General features: G+C 46.4%; 1 protein-coding gene and 1 long non-coding RNA gene across 5 annotated transcripts in view; one reads left to right on the top strand and one right to left on the bottom strand.

The window, feature by feature from the left end:
* Nucleotides 1-22,794, top strand: part of TCF7L1 (transcription factor 7 like 1) — a 206,059-nt gene that overhangs the window by 162,846 nt on the left and 20,419 nt on the right. For 2 of the 4 annotated variants that reach the window (XM_049857618.1, XM_049857620.1), the window contains exon 4: nucleotides 22,655-22,738. The exons of the other annotated variants lie outside the window; for them this stretch is intronic. In XM_049857618.1, coding sequence (XP_049713575.1) covers nucleotides 22,655-22,738 — 84 coding nt within the window. The remainder of the gene's footprint in view (nucleotides 1-22,654; nucleotides 22,739-22,794) is intronic. 4 annotated transcript variants of the gene reach the window in all.
* On the bottom strand, nucleotides 12,597-17,045 carry LOC126061214 (uncharacterized). Its single transcript, XR_007513712.1, has 3 exons — nucleotides 16,716-17,045; nucleotides 16,451-16,580; nucleotides 12,597-13,006 (listed from the first exon to the last, which is right to left on the bottom strand). It is a non-coding gene; the product is annotated as an uncharacterized LOC126061214 (long non-coding RNA).

Genomic DNA, 22,794 nt, shown 5'->3' with positions numbered 1-22,794 from the left:
TCACCCTCGAACAGTTAAATCATAAGGGGCAGAGGCAACAGGAATCAATGTTTTTAAACTCTGATTCCCCTAGGGGACTCTGATATCTAGTGAGGTCTGAGAACCAATGGACTGGATTATCTCCACAGCCCTTCCTCTCTGGTCAAAGTGGTACCAAACCTTCTCCACCGGGCACCTAACTGTGTTCGGTTGCTAAAGGGATAGAGTGAGAAGATAGCGTCAAAGGGCAGGGCCTGTGCAAAGCAGACCCTCCTAAGCTGAGCAAGGCAGTGGTCCCAGAACAGGGTGGCCATGTGGAACTAGCGCTCACAGCACTGCTGTTGTTGGTAGGTGCCATCAAGTTGGTTCCAACTTATAGCTACCCCATGTACAAAAGAACGAAACACTGCCTAGTCATGCACCATGCACACAATCGTATGCTTGAGCCCATTGTTGCAGCCACTGTGTCAATTCATCTCGTTCAGGCTCTTCCTCTTTTCCGTACCACTAGCCTAGCGCATCTCACCCAGGGACCAATAAAGGAGCCCAAATACTGAGACCCCACTTACCCTGGTGGCATAGTAGTTAAAAGCTATGGGTGCTAACCAAAAGGTTGGCAGTTGGAATCCACCAGGTGCTCCTTGGAAACCATATGGGGGCAGTTCTACTCTGTCCTATAGGGTCACTATGAGTCACAATCGACTCGACGGCAATGGGTTTGGGTTTTTCTTTTTTTTTTTTTTTGGTTTTTAATGGAGATGGTTGGGGAGAGTTTTCAAGGCCAGGACACCATTCCAGGGAAAATAACACTTAGAAGTTCAGAAATGAGAGATTGGAGATTTGAATGTAGAATTTCCTGTTGTTGTTTTTTTTTTTCTGATTAGTTTTATCTATCTTAAATTTTTTAACTACAAAGTGATTCCAATTCCATATATTTGTTGTTAGTTTAAAAGCAATATATATATTTAGCCAAAAGAAGACAATAAAAATCACCTGTACTCTTGTCATCCAGAGATAAATTCACATCACCTCTTAGTGTTTATCTTTCCAGATTTCTCTTCAACACATTAAAGATATATATTTTACAAAAGTGGGAATCTGTACATGTTTTGTAATATGCTCTTCCACTTACCAATATATGGTGTCTGTAAATACTCACCTTGTCCATGACTTCAAATATCATAACCATAGCATAAAGTATTTAATATCTTGCAGTTACCAATTATTTCCTTAGCATACATTCCTCAAGGTGGTAAGCCTTTAGAAGACTTGACACATAACCTACACATTGCACAAGAAAGAATTTACCTAGTTGACTTTCTCACTAACAGATAACAGGATATAAAAAAGTGCCCATGCGGAGGTTTGGGGACTATGGCTTCAGGGGACATCTAAGTCAATTGGCAAAATAAATTCTATTAAGGAAACATTCTGCATCCCACTTTGAAGTGTGCCGTCTGGGGTCTTAAATGCTAACAAGTGGCCATCTAAGATGCATCAATGAGTCTCAACCCACCTGGATCAAAGGAGAATGAAGAACACCAAGGTCACAAGGTAATTATGAGCCCAAGAGACAGAAAGGGCTACATGAACTAGAGACTACATCATCCTGAGACCAGAAGAACTAGATGGTGCCCGGCCACAACCGATGACTGCCCTGACAGGGAACACAACAGAGAACCCCCGAGGGAGCAGGAGATCAGTGGGATGCAGACCCCAAATTCTCATTAAAAGACCAGACTTAATGGTCTGACTGAGACTGGAAGAATCCCGGCGGTCTCCCCAAACCTTCTGCTGGCCCAGAACAGGAACCATTCCCGAAGCCAGCTCATCAGACATGGATTGGACTGGACAATGGGTTGGAGAGAGATGCTGATGAAGAGTGAGCTACTTGTATCTGGTGGACACTTGAGACTGTGTTGGCATCTCCTGTCTAGAGGGGAGATGGGAGGGTAGAGGGGGTTAGAAACTGGCAAAACGGTCACGAAAGGAGAGACTGGAAGGAGGGAGCGGGCTGACTCATTAGGGGGAGAGTAAGTGGGAGTATGTATTGAGGTATATATAAGTTTCTATGTGAGAGACTGACTTGATTTGTAAACTTTCACTTAAAGCACAATAAAAATAATTTTAAAAAAAGTGCACATGATAATTAAAAAAAAAAAGGCCTTTGTCAATTTAACAGACTTCAAGGTGGTTAAAGGAGTCCTCACCTTATCTGGAGCATGGGAGAATGAAGGAAACCGAAAGACACAAGGGAAAGGTCAGTCCGGAGGACTAATGGACCACATCTACCACGGCCTCCACCGGATGCCGTGCTCGGCTACCACCACAGACTGCTCTGACAAGGATCACAATACAGGGTCCCAAACAGAGCTGGAGAAAAACGTAGAATCAAACTCACAAAAAAAAGACCAGACTTACTAGTCTGACAAGAGACTGGAGAAACTCCTGAGAGTATGTATGGTCCCCAGACACCCTTTTAATTCAGTAATGAGGTCACTACTGAGGTTCACCCTTTAGCCAAAGATTAGACAGGCCCATAAAACAAACATTAATACACTCGGCTCAACCGTGTATACGAGACTAATGGGCTCATAGGCCTAGGGGCAAGGACAAGAAGGCAGGAGGGGACAGGAAAGCTGGATGAATGGAAATGGGGAACTCAAGGTTGAGAATGGGAGAGTGTTGACACATTGCAGGGTTGGCAACCAACGTAACAAAACAGTATGTATATTGTTTAATGAGAAACTAACTTGCTCTGTAAACCTTAATCTAAAGCACAGTAAAAAGGAGTCCTGCTGGTGGCATAGTGGTTAAGCTCTCAGCTGCTAACCAAAGAGTCAGCAGTTCAAGCCCACCAGACACTATGCTGGCAGTCTGCTCCCATAAAGATTGTTGTTGTTAGGTGCCATCGAATTGGTTCTGACCCACAGTGACCCTGTGTGCCACAGAACAAAACGCTGCCTGGTCCTGTGCCATCCTTGCAATCATTGTTATGCTTGAGCCCATTGTTGCAGCCACTGTCAGTCAATCTCGTTGAGGGTCTTCCTCTTTTCCGCTGACGCTGTACTTTACCAAGCATGATGTCCTTCTCCTGGGACTGATCCTTCCTGACCCACTAGATCACTTCCTCCTGGGATTTCTAAGACCTTTCCTTAATGTTGTTTCCAATATGTCAGATGTCCTTATCCAGGGTCTTTTTCCCAAGAGAATGGTTGGCTTAGCATCCTTTTCTGGTAGACACATGGTAACCGCCAGGGGGCAGCGTGGAGCTATTGGTCTTATTCAGAATGTATGGTTTCTCTATAATGAAATTTGAGTAATACAATTATAGTTTGTTGTGTATTATATGACTTCTGCAGATTAGCATTCATAATGTTGATTTGCTTAGGTTAATATTTTCATCACTTCCAGTCTTTTTATATTTGTACCTATAGCCCTGGTGGCACAGTGGTTGAGTCATACGCTGCTAACCATAAGGTTGGCAGTTTAAATCCACCAGCCGCCCCTTGGAAACCCTACGGGGCAGTTCTACTCTGTCCTGTACGGTCACAATTGACTCGACGGCAATGAGTTTGGTCGTTTTTTGTTTGTTTTTTAATAGCTTGTGTATTTGTTGCAAAAAAACCTTGATCCATCCTAGCTCTTCTGCAGCTGGTGCCAGGGTGCCTTGGCTGTTCTCATTCCAGCTCTGCCAGTGTCCTGTGTAATCATGGGAGGGGACTGTTCACTACCCTGGGCCTGAGTCCCCTTTCTGAGAAGTGCCCAGATGGGTTAGATGAGTGGTGTGGTTTTTCTCTTCCAGCACCGGTATAATGAAAGGGTTAAAAATTAGCCTTTGAGATGAGACAGGACCTGAGCAAGTTACTTCAACTCTTTGTACCTTAATCCCTTCATCTGTAAAACAGGGGTAATAATAGCATTATGTTATAAGGCTATGAGGATTAAATGAAATAATACATGGAAGTAGCTTGGTAGATTACCTGGTACAGTAAATAATCAGAGTGTCTTTAAAGAAATCTGTTCACACTTGTTCACACTTCTGTGCAGTTTGCTGCCCCTTTTCTGCACACTTGTTTATTCACCTGAAATGACATTAATATCAAACAGTATGAATTTCAGAAATGCTATAGTCCAAAGACCCTGGTGGCGTAGTGGTTAAGAGCCCAGTAGTCTAACCAGAAGGTCATCAGTTTGAATCTACCAGCCACTCCTTGGAAACCATATGGGGCAGTTCTACTCTGTCCTATAGTATCACTATGAGTTGGAATCGACTCGACGGCAGTGGGTTTTATATTCCACAGCAGGGTTTTGCCGCACAACCCAGAATCACAGCCCCGTGCAGTAGAAGAGTTAGAGGTATCAGGTTACTTTTTTAATCAATATATAAACTGCAGGGGTGTCTTAGTTATCTAATGCTGCTACAACACAAATACCACAAGTAGATGGCTTTAACAAACAGAAGTGTATTCCCTCAAAGTCTAGTAGGCTAGACGTCCAAATTTAGGCGTCAGCTCCAGGGAAAGGCTTTCTCTCTCTGTTGGCTCTGGGGAAAGGCTCCAGGGGAAGGCTTTCTCTCTCTGTTGGCTCTGGGGAAAGATCCTTGTCATCAATCTTCCCCTGGACTAGGAGCTTCTCAGTGCAGGAACCTGAGGTCCAAAGCACAGGCCCTCCTCCCAGTGTTGCTTTTTTAGTGGTATGAGGTGCCCCTGTCTCTCTGCTCACTTCTGGTTTTTATATCTCAAAAGAGATTGGCTGAAGACACAACCCATCTTGTAGATTGAGCCCTGCCTCATTAACATAACTAATTCCATCTCATCAATATCGTAGAGATAAGATTTACAGCACATAGGAAAATCACATCAGACAACAAAAAAGTAGACAGTCACAAAATATTGGGAATCATGGCCTAGCCAAGCTGACTGGGGGCACAGTTCAATCCATGGCAATGGCGGAACTATCAAAGTAATTGGAAACAGGCATGCTGTCAGTTGCATGCTTGACTTGATCCACCTTATTGCATTAGGTAAATGGAGTCCCGTGTGGCTGGTAGGCTACCCGTTGGCAGTGGGCTGACCCATTCCTTCTGTTCTTTGCCTTCCCAAAGGGCTATCTATGGTTATCACTGCTGTTGCCCCAGGCCAACTAAATTAGGGTCTCTGGGGGCAGTCCCAGGAGCATGGCCACTAACTGCATTTGGCCTTGGGATACAGCATTTCCTCCTATAGCTGGCTGACCTTACAGGGAAGACCTTCAGGGAGGATTGTGCCTGTAATGCGTTAATCCTAAAAACACCCTGCGGTAGTCCCCAGGTTCCTCTCACCAATGATATGCTGTGCCAAGGGACAAGTACAATTTGGTTCCAGCCCCCAGAAGGCTTAGGAGAGATAAGGGAGGATACGTCAGCTAACTGTGAGCAGGAAAGTCAGTGGGACAGCAGGGTCTTAAGACTGAACTGGAAGAGAGGTTGAGCGAAGTCAAGGAGCTGGTCAGGAGGCTATTGAAAGGTCAAGGGTAGTCAAGATGGAAGAAATATCATGGCCACCAATGGACAGGACTTAGGGACTGGCTAGACCACCAGGAGTGAGGAAGAGAGTGGAGGCGGAGATGTCGAGGTTCTGACGTGGGTGGTGCACACACGGATGGTGGCCCTGGCTGAGAAGCTGTTTGAGAAGAGAGTGATGTGTCTTGGGACAAGCTGACTTTTGGGCTTGTGTACAGAACCCCTTCCTCCTGTTCCTGGGGATACCCTTACCCCTTATTTGGTGTAGCCCCTAATGGCTATAAACATGTGATTCTATAACAACATTTGTCAAACATCAGTTGTTTGTATAATTTTTGGCACATACCTATACTGTTTACCTAATATTCTTCCTGGAATGGACTCACTTTTCTCCCACTTGTAAAAAATATAGCTTCATTGTAAGCAAGAGTGTCCAAGAAATAAAAAGTTTTCATGCTTTTATATATATATATATTAAATGTCTGTTAAAATAAATATTTCAAATATCCAAAATAGGAGGTGTTATTATATTCAAAACTGAGATGGGAATGGGGTACAACACGGTGAAATGAGGAGGGGAAGGCCTGATGAGTGTAGGTGCTGTGACGTAAAGTATTTGACACACAGTGTGCCCGCAGTGAATGTTCACTTCTTAGCCCTTCTAGTAGCCCATCACAGTGCCCTGTGCCCTTCAGCTCAATCGTGGTTAAGTTCTATAGCTGCTAACCAAAAGGTCAGCAGTTCGAATCCACCATGCGCTCCTTGGAAACTCTATGGGGCAAGTTCTACCCTGTCCTTTAGGATCGCTATGAGTCAGAATTGACTCAGTGGCAACGGGTTTGTTTTTTGTTTGTTTTTTCCCCTCAGTGTGAACGCAGAATCATTTTGTTGGTCCCTAAAAGGCACCAATGGGTGCACGTACATGACATCTGTACACACATGAGTGCACACATAGACACAGACCAGCATAGGGTGTGTGACCTGTGCTTGGGCTCTTTTACCAGGAGTGCTGGCCCTGGGTAGAGGTGTCTGGTGTGGGCTTATTCCCAGAGCCCTCTGTCACCTGCAATGTCAGAGATCTTTCCAGAACTTCCCATCTCTGGAGGGACCTCCTCAGACATTTCCCATTTCCTGGTGCCCAGGAGTTGTTGACTTTGGCCAGCCATGGGGCGGGCAGGGGCGGTGGAGAAGGTTCTGGAGAGAGGCCTCTGGAGCACTGTGGAGCCCCCAGCTGCCTGGCTGTTCTTTTGTGCTGTGTGTTTTACTTGCCCTAGATAAGTGCTCTTCCTGTTCCCCATTGATTATACACAGATCCTGCTTCCTTTCTCCTCAATACCTGGGATGCTTTCCAGCTTCTCCTCCCACAGGAGAAAATCCATGAACTGCAGAATTCCCAGGCCTGCTTTTGGTCAATGGATGTTCTGCAAATTATTACTGTGTGTGTGTGTTTTTTTTCCTTGTATATCTAGGAGCTTAATTCCTCAATTTGACAGCCAGGAAAGGAATGTTCCCGGGGCCTAGTCTCTGTGCCTCCTACCCACCAGACAGAATATCTGTGTCTACGGCCAGGCTTCAGTTAGAGAGAATGAATAGACCGTACCTTAAAGATCAGTTCTAATCAATTGTTAGTGGCTGCCTGGTATACTGTGTTGAGAAGGACGTGGGTGGTCTTACCCAACATTAGTGGGGTAAAGTGCCATGGTCTGTTATCTGTGTTTGCCATGGGTAGCTCTTGTGTCCTGTATTTGCTCACCCACAATCCCAGTTACAGAATCAGGTTTCCAAGATCTGATTAAAGCTTCTCCAAGGCAAAAACCAGAATCTGGTACCCTGTGAGTTATACATAAAAGTCTAGTGCCAACTTGATCACCAGGTAGTTCAGTGTCCTTGGTAAATCCAGCAGCTTCTGCAGGGTGTTTCCCCCTTTTTAATACCTGCTTTATCTACATCCAGGGGTCATTAAGATCAAATGAGATAATTAATAGAAAATGCTTTAAAAAGTAAAACAGCTACAGACATGTCTCTCACCTGCCTGCCCAGGGTCAGATGCGGCCTCCCGTACGCAGCCTTCCAGGTTTGCCTCGATACCTCCTGCTTGCTGTTATCCTGTTCCTCTCTGAACTTGTCATCTGCTGACTTATGTTCTAGTTATTTACGCACTTTTCAATATCTTCCCCACAAAAGGACAGGTATTGTATAATTCCACTTTGTATGAAATATCTGCAATCAGCAAACACATAGAGACGGATAGTAGATTAGAGGTTACTGCTTAATGAATGCAGAGTTTCTGCTTGGGATGGTGAAGAAAGTTCTGGAAATAGCAGTAATGGTTGCACAATTGTAATTGTACAACAGTTACAGTTGCATAATTGTAATTAATGCCACTGAGTTGCACACTTAAAAATGGTTAAATCTCTCCTGTGGAGTATCATACATCTACATAAATGTGTTGTCTGTTGCCGTTGAGTCAATTCCAACTCCTGGTGACCCCATCTGTTATAGACGAAAGCTGCTCCATGGGGTTTTCTTGGCTGTAATCTTAACAGAAGCAGATTGCTAGGCCTGTCTTCTGTGGTACCACTGGGAGGGTTCAAACCACCAACCTTTAGGTTAGCAGCTGAGTGCAAACTATGTGGGCCACCCAGGGACCTGCAGGCACAAATAGCCACTTTTTATGTAAGAGGTGCTCCCTCAATATTTGTGGAGTGATCTGTACAGAGCTGTCACTGTATCTTGATCACTTGGTAGGCAATCTGCTAAAAATGGGAAGCCACTTGCTAGTTTTAAAGAGCATGGTTGATGGTTCAGAAAGATATTTCCAAGGACAAGTGAGGGTAGAGAGAGAGAAAGAGGGAGTCAGAGCCAGAGCCAGTGGTGACACTGCAGAGAGTGTTCAGGACCGTCGAATCTCTACCCACCACCCTGTTTTTGATGTGGACCACAGACATATTGTCAATCCGAGCAAAGTGACCTGTCAACGTAGCTTGCAGCCCACCATCCTTCTAACTGGATAGCTACTCCAAGTTCCTCCGGGGTAGACAGTCTGGGGTAGACAGTCTGGAGCAGACACGGACCCGCAGGCAGGAGAGCAGGTACAGGCTATTGAGTGGCCCAGCCACAAAATAGGGATGGCCTGGATTTCAGATGCCTGGAACCCAAAGAACTCAGTGTCTAGCTAGAGACAGGGGAAGCTGCTAAAGACATTAAACATTAGCTTTTTAATTCGGAAAACTGAAGGCACTGGATTGGGGATAAAAATAATTAATGTAGGGTTGCTTTTAATAGATATTGTTGCCTAAGGAGCCCTGGTGGCACAGTGGTTAAAGCACTCATCTGCTAACTGAAAGGTTGATGGTTCGAACCCACCAGCTGCTCCACGGGAGAGAGTTAGCGGGGTAGATTGTGAGAAATTTGGTAAATAACTCCCCAAACCTAAATGTGTGTACCTAGCAAATTCCCCTCACAGTTAAAAATGTATCCTACAAACCATTCCCGAAGTCAACTCATCAGACATGGAAGGGACTGGACAATGGATAGGAGAGAGATGCTGATGAAGAGTGAGCTACTTTTATCAGGTGGACACTTGAGACTCTGTTGGCATCTCCTGTCTGGAGGGGAGATAGGAGGGTAGAGAGGGTTAGAAACTGGCAAAATTGTCACGAAAGGAGAGACTGGAAGGGCTGACTCATTAGGGGGAGAGTAAGTGGGAGTATGGAGTAAGGTGTATATAAGGTTATATGTGACAGACTGACTTGATTTGTAAATGTTCACTTAAAGCTCAATAAAAATTATTTTAAAAAAAACAAGTATTTTTGGAAAAATTTAAAAAACTTGGATACTTACTTTAAAAGTGTCAGATTAATGCTCTCTATTTTTTGGAATATGTCTTTTGGATTAATAAAAAACTTCCACAGGGGGGAAAAAGAAAATGTATCCTACAACTGTATTCATCCATGAGCAAAATGGTGAATGTTCAAGGATAGTCATTGAAGCAGAAGACTGGGAACCACCTAAATGCCTGTAAATACAGGGCCACAGAGTAAATTATGGAGGTACATTGATGGTTCAGCGGTGGGATCTTCACCTTCCATGCAGGGGACCCAGGTTCGATACCTGGCCATTGTACCTCACTGAGGAGCCACCACCCATCTGTCAGTGGAGGCTTGTGTGTTGCTATGATGCTGAACGAGTCCCAGCAGAGCTTCCAGACTAAGATGGAATTAGGAAGAAAGTCCTGATGATTTTCTTCCAAAAATCAGCCAGTGAAAACCCTGTGGATCACAATGGTCTTACCCATAGCCCATCAGGATTATGGTGCAGGACCTGGCAGTGTTTCATTCCATTGTGCATGGGGTGGCCATGAGTTGGGGGCTGTCTTAGTTATCTAGTGCTGCTATGACAGAAATACCACCAAGTGGATGGCTTTAACAAAGAGAAATTTATTTTTTCACAGCTTGGAAGGCTGGAAGTCCAAATTCAGGGTACAAGCTCCAAGGGAAGGCTTTCTCTGTCTTTTGTCTCTGGGGGCAGGTCCTTGTCATCAGTCTTCCCTGGTCTAGGAACTTCTCAATCCTGGGTCCCCGTGTCCAAAGGACGTGCCCTGCTCCGGGCTCTTCTTTATTGGTGGTGACATGGTCTTCCTCATCTCTGCTCGCATGTCTGTTTCATGAATCTCAAAAGAGATGGACTCAAAATACAACCTAATCCTACAGATTGAGTTCTGCCTTATTAACATAACTGCCTCACATCTGCCTCATTAGCATCATAGAGGTTAGGATTTATAACACATAGGGTAATTACATCAGATTGTAAAATGGAAGACAACCACACAATACTGGGAATCATGACCTAGCCAAGTTGACACATTTTGGGGGGACACAGTTCGTAACAGGGGCCGGCTCAACTCAACGTCAGCTAACCAAAACAAGTAAATTACAGCACCTGCATACTGTGGATATAACACAGCTATTAGAATGACCAGCCCTGTTGTACTGATATGGGACCATCTGTAATATGTTGCTAGGTGAGCAGGAGAAGGGACAGGATGGTTAGGTGGGATTTAACGTATGTTCGGGCCAGAGAACAGGCTGGAATCTGTGCAAGGGCAGAGGCTGTTTGTTCTGTCAGCTGAGCGTGAGCCCACAGGTCAGAGGCTAACAGGTGAACTCCGCCCGCTGTGGGGGCCAGGGCAGATGATCTAACCTGATGATTGAGGTGAGGGGTAGGGGGAGTACTGTCAATTGCAAGACATGGTAATTATGAGGCCCAAGTCAGAAAGGAGAAGGAGGATGGGCCAGGCAGGGCTCAGCTCCAGGAAGGGAGGGCCAGGCTTCCAAAGCTAGTTTCTGCAAAGAAGCTTCTCAATGGTGGTTCATTGTTAGGCACTGCGCATGCAAAGTACCTGTAAGCCCAGGCTCCCAGCGCATGTGGAGAGGCCACTTGGACACAGGGCTGAGTTGCAGAAACGAGGACCTGAAAGCAGTTTGTTTGAGAATTTTTTTGAAATCCCTGCACTCTGGCCCAGAGCCAGTCCAGCCTTGGAGAGCACACACCCTATGCGGTCAGTGCTCTGGACTTCTGCTCCTTCTGAAAGGAGTGTGCAGCTGTCAGGAAGATCACCTGGCCAGGTGTACAGCTCTGCAGCAAAATCTTGGGCCCCCTGCAGCCAAGGGCTGTGTCTGCCTGCCTTCCAGCCATCTGAAAGCAGCCAACAGCCCCAGCAAGCTGGGCACACCCCTGAGACCCCCTCGGTCCTCACCCACAGGCAGCACATGCTGGTCCAGCTGGCACCCAGGCCCCTATGAACATCTCTGCCGACACCGCCTTCAGTGACTCACCGTGGTGGCTGCAGATCAGCCATGGTGGCAGCATTAAGCCATGGGTACCAGCAAATGCAGCAAATTGGCCTTTTTTTTTCTTTTAAAGCTTGGAGATCAAACTAGACATTTCTGAGTGCACCACTGAACAGGCTCTCTCCCCACAAAGCCGCCTTAGATGACTGAGTGGCCAAACTCTGTTAATTAGCGCTTTCCTGCCACTGCCTAAGGTGCAAGTTATAGGCTCATTGAACAAAAATAACTGTAAAATTTAGTGACTAAGCACGTATTTCCTAAGTACTCACTCCATGCCCAGCACTGTGCCTGGTCTTCACCCAAGTGGTGGCCACATTTGAGATGATAACTCTGCCATACCAGGCAGTGGGTGCTGCGATTCCACGTCACAGGTGAGAAACCAGAGAGCCTGTAAATTCCCCAGGCACACAGCTTGTAACTAGAGTTCAGCTAGAACATCTGATCTATTTATTGAGCCCTTAGGAAACCCTGGTGGCATAGTGGTTAAGAGCTACAGCTGCTAACCAGAAGGTCGGCAGTTCGAATCCACCAGGCGCTCTTCAAAAACTCTATGGGGCAGTTCTGCTCTGTCCTATAGGGCCACTATGAGTTGGAATTGACTCAAAGGCAGTGGGTTTGGTTTTTTTGCTCTTTTTCTACACGCAAGCCTGAGTATACTCAGCAATGAAGAAAGCAGTCTTCGCTCCCAGAAACCTGCTGAGGTTTAGACAGACGAGTGCTTTGGTTTCTGTCCCTGGGCTCCCCCCCCCCCGCCCCCATCTGTTCCAGTCCCTTATCTTCATCCTGATGAATACCCATTTTAAAGATGAGATGTTCAAGTTTCGGGAGGTTCAAATGACACAAGAACCCTGGTCTCTTGCAACCAGTGCTCCATTCTTCCACTACTAAAAACTGGCCTCTCGGGGGAGCCAATTTTTAAAAACAAATCTGTGGTCAAGTCAAAAATTGTCTACCAAGCCAGTGAGTTTATGTTAATGGAGGAGGAACAAGTGAGAAAAGGAGGGTGAGAAGGGTCACACAACTGGAAGAATGTAATCAGTGTTGCTGAACTGTAGATGTAGAAATGGTTGCATTGGTGTATGTTCTGCTAGGTATATATTTTTTTTTTAACTTTTTTTTAAATATAATTTTTATTGTGCTTTAAGTGAAAGTTTACAAATCAAGTCAGTCTCTCACCCAAAAACTTATACACACCTTGCTACATATTCCCAATTACTCTTCCCCCAATGAGACAGCCCGCTCCCTCCCTCCACTCTCTCCTTTCGTGTCCATTTCACCAGCTCCTAACCCCCTCCACCCTCTCATCTCCCCTCCAGACAGGACATGCCAGCATACTCTCAAGTGTCCACCTGATCCAAGAAGCTCACTCCTCACCAGCATCCCTCTCCAATCCGTTGTCCAGTCCAATCCATGTCTGAAGAGCTGGCTTCGGGAATGGTTCCTGTCCTGGGCCAACTGAAGGTCTGGGGGCCATGATCACCGGGGTCCTTCTAGTCTCAGTCAGACCATTAAGTCTGGTCTTTTTATGAGAATTTGGGGTCTGCATCCCACTGCTCTCCTGCTCCCTCAGAGGTTCTCTGTTGTGTTCCCTGTCAGGGCAGTCATTGATTGTAGCCGGGCACCATCTAGTTCTTCTGGTCTCAGGATGATGTAGTCTCTGGTTGGGTATATTCTTAACAACAACAAAAATAAATTATTTAGAAAAAAATTTTTTCTACCAAGGCAGAAGTCCCAAATTCTCTGAAATGGGAGGATTCCCCAGCTTGTCCAAATGGTTAACTTGTTCACCTGCTAACTGAAAGGCTGGAGGTTCAAGTTTACCCAGAGTTGCCTCCGAAGGCCTGGCAATCTGCATCTGAAAACCCAGCAATTGAAAACTGTATGGAGCATAGTTCTACTCTGATACACCTGAGGTCGCCGTGAATTAGAATTGACTAAACAACAGCAACTGGTTTTCTGAAATGGGATGGGGAGAGAATAGTTTGGGGGTCACCCAAGAAAGAAAGTAAATTACTTGGGGGAAGGCTAAAAATACATTTTGATGGGGACATTGAAACCTAGCCAGCCCACCCTCAGCTTTGAGTTTACTCTTCAGTCAAGAAATATTTTTGGAATGTCTCTGTTACCAGGCCCAAGAGGAGCACCAAAAATATTTGTTAACTAAATTTTTTTTAAATGCTATGGCAGGTGCTGGGGAGAAAAACTACTTCCTTGGCTTAAAACACTGTAAAAATGGGGTTCTAAATAACTTTTCCTACAAAATTGTGTCTGGCATATTAAATTTCCGTGCCCCCCCCCCCCCCCACCAAAGTTGCTGTCAAGTCAATTCCAACTCATAGCAACCCTGTAAGACAGAATAGAACTGCCCTATAGGGTTTTCAAGGAGCGGCTGGTGGATTGGAACTGCTGGCCTTTTGATAGCTGCTGAGCTCTACCACTGTGCCACCAGGACTTCGTATTAATTTCTCAAAGGTAGCTTATTTTAGGGCATTATGGATTTATTAATTGAGTTTAATTGTAAGGAGTCACCCACCAGCAAAACCTCAAGAAGGAACCCAACCTTCTACACTCAATCAAAACAGAGAGGGCAATTGTGTTTGGGATTTAGTGCCACCCACAAAGCTAAGCAAGTGCAGAAACAACTCATTTTTAGAAAAGAAAATAAGGGATAAGGGTATAAAACTTGTTTCTATACCTTTGCTCCTACAGCCTTGTCTAATCCATCTTGTTTGATAGCCTGTTCTAATACTTTATTTTATCTTCTTCAGTGACTTCTACAACTAAAAATTTTTCCTACTTCGGAAAGTTTTTTTGTCTCCCCACTAATGACTTAGCTGCTGGAAGTTGGTGTATTTTCAAATGTAGATCAATTCATGTCCATTTCTACAGAAGATCTAGGATCTTAAGGAGGCCTCCAGGAACTGGCAGGGTTGGGTATCCCAGGCTCCAGTCTACATTTGTGAATTCTTGGTGGTACTGAATAATGTGAGAGCCGGTCGCTCAAGAGTCAGATAGACTCCCTTGTGTGTGTTCCACATCTCTAAAGCATTCAAGAAGGCTGGGCCGCCTCATATTGCAGATGGGGAAATAGGGGCTAACAGCATGCTGAAGCCCACTCTGTTAATATAAGGCAGGACAGGGTTTCAGCATAGATGGCTCTGACTTTAGAGCCTGAAAACACTTACCAAACACTTCATAATTGCTGGCTTCTGTACAAGGAATTGAGGGTGTGGGCATGACCCTTACAGTCCAGGGGCAGACAGAACATCCAGGTGGGTCTCAACACAGCGTGGGGTGCATGGGGACACCAAGGTAGCTGGGTTGCAGAGGGGAGAGAGACCAGCTCAAGAGGGAGCTGGAGAAGACATGTCAGGAAGTGACCTTGGGGCCGGGGTTTACAGAAGGCTTAGTGTCCCCTTCTCAGGAGTAAAGACTGTCTGGCAGGGGGCCAGCAGCACAGTATGGCACACTCAGTGTACTAAGAGTAGGACCTTCAGGGCAGCTAGTGCAAGAGGGGAGTGGTGAGGGTTGAAGCCAGAAACATAGGTTGGTGCTGGATTGCTGGTGAATTTGAGGGCCTTCCTCAGAGGAAGCCCGAAGGCTTTTGGTTTTACAAATGGTTTGTACTCCACTAGTAATTAAAAGGTTGGTGGTTCGAACCCACCCAGGGGCACCCCAGAAGAAATGCCTGGTGATCTGCTTCTTTAAAGATTACAGCCAAGGAGACCCTACAGAACAGGAACAGCTCTACTCTTTATCACGTGGGTCACCTTGAGTGGGAATCAACTCAACAGCACCATGTTTGGATGCCTTTCTTTTTTTTTTTTTTAATCCCTTGAGCCTAGCAACCAACCAGGGAAAGGTTTTACCCAAGAAAGAGAACCGATTGGTTAGTTTTTAGAGGGCTAACTCCCCTAGAAGGTTGGAAAATGACTTCAGTGATCCTGGTGAGAAATGATTATGTCCCTAACTGTGGCAGAATGGAGCATAAGGAGAAACTGATTGTTTCTTCACATTTTTCGTTTATGATATAAGCCTTCCTGTTAAAATAAGTCTTAAGAGGCAGAGGAGGCAAATTCTCATAAAAAGACCAGAATTAATGGTCTGGCTGAGACTAGAAGGACCCCAGAGATCGTGGTTCCCAGACCTTCTGTTAGCCCAAGACAGAAACCATTCCCAAAGCCAGCTCTTCAGACAGGGATTGGACTGGACTGACTATAGAGTAGAAAATGATACCGGTGAAGAGTGAGCTTCTTGGCTCAAGTAGACACATGAAACTATATGGGCAGCTCCTGTCTGGACGGAAGATGAGAAGGCAGAGGGTGTCAGAAGCTGGCTGAATAGACACAAAAATAGAGAGTAGAAAGGAGGAGTGTGTTGTCTCATTAGGGGGAGAGTAACTAGGAGTATATAGCAAAGTGTATATAAATTTCTGTATGAGAGTGACTTGATTTATAAACTTTCACTTAAAGCACATTAAAAAAAAAAAAAAAGGCAGAAGAGGGCCGCCTGAACAATGTCTTTTTTGTCGTTTGGTGGAAAGCCATCTACCTGCGTGGCTTGGGTTTTCAAAGGCCTTTGGTCGTGAGGTCTTGCCTTGTTTTTCAGGGCAGCATCACACACTCTCAGGAGAGAGAGGCCTGGGGAAGCCTCCTTTTTCTATTAAAGGGGCATCTCTGGGTCACTGGAGTCTGCGTTTGCCTTTAGGGACCAGAGAAGCAGGAAGACCTGGTCACCTAAATAGGTAAGCCTCAGCATCTGCCGTTGTTGTTGTTAGTTAGCTCTGTCAAGTCAGCTCTGGCTCACGGTGACCTTATGTATAACCGAACAAAACGTTGCCTGGTCTTCTGCCACCTTCACGATCATAGATATGTTTGAGCCCATTGTTGTCACAACTGTAGCAGTTCACCTCATGGAGGGTTTCCCTCGTTTTTGCTGACCCTCTACTTGACCAAACACGATGGCCTTATTCTAGTGGGGGTATCTGCTACTGAAGCACAAAAGCCAGCGAGACTGGAATGCTAGAGAAGAGGGCTCTTTCTCTGTACACCATACATGTCCCTCCATCCATGTTCTGTAGAAGCCGCAGAGATTCCGTGGGGTAGAGTTTTCTTACCTGGAAAGTTGTCGAAGATGGCTTGTTTTCCTTGCTTCCGACTGTAGTGAGCCCATTTGGAGGCACTGCTGTTGATTCTGTGACATGAAGCTTTGTCTCCTCTCTTGCCTGGGCCCTGCTTACAGGGTTTCTGTGGGGATGTGTGGACAGGGAGGATGTGGGCCTTACCGAGAACCAGGCCAGCGAGTATGTGACCATTGAATCCCCTCCATACCAAAACAAGCTTGGAACTGGGTGGGTGTGACTGGAGAGGGGCTCTCCTTACCTTCTGGGAGCTGGAGGGTTAATCTCCGTAGCTCACTGGCAGCTCTGCCTCTGTACAGGGCATGCTGGGATTTCCTCCCAGCTGTTTTACATCATGAAGATTTGTATGTTGGGGAAATTCCAGGACACAGCTGCAATTAATCTGCTGCAGAGTCTCAACGCAGGGATTCTGTAGGGCGGATTCTCCACCTCCCTGCAAGAAAGGGGCCTGGCTCTCTGGTGAGGACACCCTTCACAAGGACCCTTCCCGAGGCTGGCTAAGTGCTCACCCAAGAAGCAGAAAGGGACCCAGGACTTCAGGAAAGAGGAGCAGCCCCTGTTAGGTCTAATAAAGCCGAAATACTGCTGCTAACACTTGGCGAAAATGTCACAAAAAGAAAACTTTTGTTCGCTCTTCTTAAGCATGTAGAAGGAAAATCTTACGGCACTCATGATTCGCATCCTGAAGTGTAGTACGAGGACAGACCAACCACCGTGACCAAATAGGGCTCACCTGAGGAAGGCAGGCGCGCTTTGGTGTAAGAAAATCTTTTACATCTCAGGAATAAGTCAAATACAGGAAACCACTTGACGGATTTGGTAGATGCTGAGAGAATTTGACAACTGTTCCAATGAAAACAACTTAAAAATAGGAATAGAATCATCCTTCCTTAACAAGGTAAAGACATGTTCTAAACCACAGCCTTGCTCTGCTTAACTGTGAACCACAAGGGCAGAACTGACCCAAGTGTGTTCCAGGGAACCCCCAAAAAAGGGTTTTCCGGATACAATAAGATTGGGAAACGCTGTGTATCTGTTCATCTCAGAACCACAACCCCCGGTAGCAGCATATCAAGTAGTATATGTAAATCGAGGGTGATAGGACCTGCCATTTGGGTTTTTTTTTTCTTTTTTTGAGTATCATCCAGGAGTATTTATCCCATAGATTGCTATTGTTGGGTGCTGTCAAGTTGGCCCGCGACTCATGGTGACCCCATGCAAACAGGATCAAACCATTGTTATCCATAGGGTTTTCATGAGCTGATTTTCAGAAGTAGGTTACCAGGCCTTTCTTCCTATTCTTTCTTGGTCTGGAAGCTCTGCTGGACTCTGTTCTGCGTCATAGCAACATGCAGGCTTCTGCCGATAGGCAGGTGGTGGCTGTGCTCCAGGTGCTTTGGCTGGATAGCACCCTGTAAGTGGTAGCTATCGTTATTGCTTGGCCATCAATTGCATTGATGCCGCCCCAGTCCAGTACTTTACACTGCCATGGGCCTACCCCAGGAGGGAGGGTAGCCAGACCACTGTGTATACGTCTTCACTATGTGCTGGAGTCCCGCCATGACACACCGGTCAGGAACCATGTTGGGCCTTGTACGCAAGTTGAATGGCGTCTACACTGGGCTTGGCGAAGCCAGCAGGTTTTGTTCTTGTTGTTTATTGTACTTTAGATGAAGGTTTACAGAACAAATGATCTTCTCATTAAACAATTAGTATACATATTGCTTTGTGACATTGGTTAACCAACCCCATGACATGTCAACACTGTCCCCTTCTCTACCTTGGGTTCCCTATTACTAGCTTTCCTGTCTCCTCCTGCCTTCCAGTCCTTGCCCCTGGGTTGGTATGGCCCTTTAGTCTTGTTTTGCTTTATAGGCCTGTCTAATCTTTGGCTGAAGGATGAACCTCAGGAGTGACTTCATTACTGAGCTAAAAAGGGTGTGTGGGCCCATACTCTTTGGGTTTCTCCAGTCTCCGTCAGGCCAGCAAGTCTGGTCTTTTTTGGTGAATTAGAATTTTGTTCTTCATTTTTCTCCAGCTCTGTCTCAGACCCTCTATTGTGATTCCTGTCAGAGCAGTCAGTGGTGGTAGCCAGGCACCATCTAGTTATGCTGGACTTAGTCTGGTGGAGGCTGTGGTAGTTGTGGTCCATTAGTCCTTTGGACTGATCTTTCCCTTGTGTCTTTGGTTTTCTTCATTCTCCTTTGCTCCAGATGGGGTAAGACCAGTGGAGTATCTCAGATGGCCGCTCGCAAGCTTTTAAGACCCCAGACACTACTCACCAAAGTAGAATGTGGAACATTTTCTTTATGAACTATGTTATGCCAGTTGAGCTAGAAGTTCCCCGAGACCATCGTCCCCACAGCCCTCAGCCCAGCAATTCGGTCCCTCAGGGAGTTTGGATGTGTCTGTGGAGCTTCCAGGACCTTGCCTTGTACAGGTTGTGCTGGCTTCCCCAGTACTATGTACTGTCTTACCCTTCACCAAAGTTACAACTTACCTATCATCCGTTTAGTGCTTTTCCATCCCCACCCTCCTCTCCCTCGTAAGGATTAGAGATGAAAGCAGCAGTTTTAATCTACCCGTGTACCATGACCTACCATGACCGCCATAGGCTCAGGCAGCTCAGAGATTCTCACTCAGGCTGCCCAACACTTATCACCTAATCAGCAAGGACATGCCCCACGAATGAGCGATTGTCCCTGGGGTTATCATGGGGCTGGTCCCCCATGAGAATTTCAGCCAAGAAGAGGTGTTTTGACATTAACGCTGGACTGGCCTGACCCAGGAATTAAGGAATTCGTGACTGCTCAGCCACCCCCAATCTTGTGGTCTTGAGGGGGTGAGTGTTACAAGGTGTGTCGCCCCAATTCATGGTTCTGGGATATCGGCTCTCTCTTTTGAATGCTCCCATCCTCAGGATGTGGCTAAGCTGCAGGGGCTCCTGTCTTACAGGTCTTCCCACCACTGCCTCTTGTTTTGAAATCAAAAAAGGACAGAGAAATAGAAAGCAGGTAGAGGCAACCCTCCATATCCCCACACCCAGAATGCGGCACCCTGTTCTTGTGCGGATGCCCACACACCCCAGGAGCGGTGGAACAGGATGGGTCCTGGCGGGGCGCAGCTCATACCCGAGCCACATCTCCCCTCTGCTCTCTTCCCTGACATGGGGCTGGGGGAGTAAAGATGCTCACCACCCTCCAGGTTCCAGGTTAAAATCAGTGAGTAAGCCTGAACCTGAGGGGAGGGGAAACCCCGGGGATCTCCTACCACAGGAGCTCAAGGCATCCTGTCACTTAGGTAAACACCAAGCACAAGGTAAACTACCCACAATAGGAGCCCTTACTGCGAATGTTTGTGTGCATTTCTATGCATGTTTGTGCCTTCATGTCCCGCTATCAAGGCAGACAAATCCTCATGGAGCTCATAGCATACCGGGTACCAGCTCCCAGCCACACAGCAGTTCTTAACTGTTCTCAACCCGGAGCACTTTTCACCTCCTCACCCCACCCCCGGGAGTGAAGGCATTTTTGGTTGCCACATCTGGGGGGAGGGGAAGTACTGTTTTCTAGGCAGGGATGCTATGAAACATCCTACAACGCACAGGACAGCCCGTTATAACAAAGAATTATGCAGCCCAAAATGTCAGTAGTCCCAAGATTGGACTAACCTTGCACTAGCACCCTCACACCAGCTCTGCCTAACAACCCATGAGGTCAGTTGATACTATTAAATGCCAGTGTCTGTCCCTCTCACGTCCACATTCCCCACCCTCCCCCCCAAGGTCCCTTCATTGCTTCACAGCCAGCATTCAACCTTTCTGGCTCCACCTCTCAGCACATTATGGGTAAGAGACCTATGAGTCAGTTTTTCTCCATAACCAAAGCTTTATTTAACACCCAAAACTTTACCTAGGTGCCCAGCCAGCATTTAGAATCCGTGGGGCCACCTCCATCTGATCTAAGAGCATCCCCATAAGCCAACAAGGACAAGGCGTGTTCAGTGTGTGTCTTTATGACTCTGAGTAGAGAACCAGATGCCGATAGTGTTGGATTTTAGGAGCCCCAGTGAGTTTGGTTTTGGCTTGGTCTATCATGTTTAATGATGGGGGGAGGTGGATTTGGGATGCTTCTCCTTGGCACCTGATCTTTGTTATTACCATTCAACTTTAAAAAGCAAACAAATGTTGCGGGGCGGGGGGGGGGGGGCGGGTTGTTGCTTCTAGAGAAGTGAGTGTGATGTTTAACACCCAAATGTAAACTCTGCTGGCCCCCAAGTATCCCTATAGGAAACCACTGACGTGTATTTGATGTGTATATACATTGAGTCATTCACTGATGTGGTATTCGTTCAGCTTCTGTGTGGCCAGCCCTCGTATGAACCCATCAGAGCAAAGAAAAGGCTGGAGACTGGGGGGAGAAGAGGGAGCTGTTTTCTAGAAGAAGATGATGTTATGAAAAGCCTGTGACTCACAGCGTAGTGAAAGTGTGGAATTTGAAGTCAGAAGACCTAGGCCCCCCAGCTCTCATCCATGAAGTTGAGCAAGTCACTTCCCTTGTGTTTAACTTCATTAGCTCATCTGGAAATGTGGGGTAGTAACCCCTACTTGTAATAACAGCGTTGTTGTGAAGATTAAACAGGGTCATGTGTGAAAACCTGCAAATGTCACAGAAATGCTATTATTCACTGAGGAAATGAGTTTTGACTAACAATACCAATATTTGCCCAGGGCTTTTAACTTGCCAGTTAATTCATCTGAGAAGTGCAGGCTCTGAGAGGGGAAGAAGAAGATAGGGTCAGCAGAGGACAGGCCAGAGTGAGGCTCAGCAGACTGGTGGGTGCAGAGAACCAGAGGGCACAGAATGTGCTTTCGGGGGCCCTCAGTGCCTGCTGCATTCCTGCCTCCACCAGGCCCCTCTGCACTGTCCTAGACCCATCCCACCTGTTGCCTGTGCCTCTCCTGGCACTTGGCGAATGTGTCCTTGGGTGTTGTTCCTGCCTACGGACACCTCTTCCAAAGTCCAGTTCTTGCCCTATCAGTCGAGGCTTGTAGTTGATGAGGGCAGAGGGGCCTTCTGGGGCACTGCCCATCCTACTTTACTGCTCTCTGCTCATAAAGCAAGGCCAAATTTTGATTGTTTTTGCCCCCTGAAATTGAATGACCAGAGCAAGGAATGAGTCAAAGACCTCATTCTTTCTATGAAGCTCTTCTTGGAGCCATCACTTCCTGCCAGATCTTTAATTGTCAAAATCGCCTCAAGGGTTTTGAAGAGATGGCATAGCTGGTCTGCTGCCCAGAAGCACCAGATCAGTGTGAGCACTAAGACAGCCTGTGTATTTTTGCTCCTGCAAAGACTAATGATTTGCTTATGAAAATAATAGCTGCCATTTTCAAATCTCTTCCATGCGTGAGACGCATTGTCCCTAATCCTTCTAACAACCTGTAGCATTAGCCTTGCCTTGCACATGAAGAAAACATGGCTCCAAATTGTTGAGGCCCTTGTCCAAGGTCACATAGCCTGTATTGGCAGAGCGGGCATCTGAACCCATGAAGGGTGTGTGTGTTTGGGTTGGGATTTTTTTTTTTTTCTTAATTGCATTGGTCTTTTGTAATGATACATGGGAGAGGGAAGGGTCCTGGATAATCTTTTCAAGGTTGAGAAACACTATAAAGAAGTAAGATCAGCTTTCTTGAAAATGGATAGATATTACCCATGACCCAGCATGTCAGGCAGATGGTTTTTATTCACTCATCCACCAGATACTTCTGGAGAGGCTGTTTCTTGGGGAGCATTACATGTGATAACAGGTGGAAATGAGTCGGGCTACCTCAATGAGCCCCACTTTTCTCGTGAGCAGAGCAGGGATGACTTGAGGTTCATGACTGGTTCTTCGGTCAGTGTGCTGGAATATGTCAGTTCTCTCCCCCATTTAAAGTTCAGATTCGTTGTCATTTGGTTCCCCCAAAAATGATGGAGTGGGGGGTGGTGGTGGGAGTGATCATAATGTATGTTCTACCCTTGTAAAATCATTTGGAAATTGACCCAGTACGGGGCTTGTGGAGTTAAAATGGCAGGACTTCCTGAATCACCCACTCCCCATGTGCAGAACTTCTCTGCTCGCTTTGGGCACCTGTGAGGCCGCCTCTCACCAGCTGTTTTGTTTTCCATCTCTGTGTAGTACCTGCAGATGAAATGGCCCCTTCTCGATGTCCCCTCCAGCTCCACAGTCAAGGACACGAGGTCCCCCTCCCCAGCACACTTGGTAAGTCTGTTTCCTAACTTAAAGCAGCAAAGGGACACTGTTTGCCCACCTCGTGG

The sequence above is a fragment of the Elephas maximus genome, chromosome 17 (genome assembly GCF_024166365.1).
Source record: "Elephas maximus indicus isolate mEleMax1 chromosome 17, mEleMax1 primary haplotype, whole genome shotgun sequence".
NCBI classification, from domain to species: domain Eukaryota; kingdom Metazoa; phylum Chordata; class Mammalia; order Proboscidea; family Elephantidae; genus Elephas; species Elephas maximus.
The sequence above is the reverse complement of the archived record's forward strand: the minus strand, read 5'-3'. Positions and strand labels throughout refer to the sequence as shown.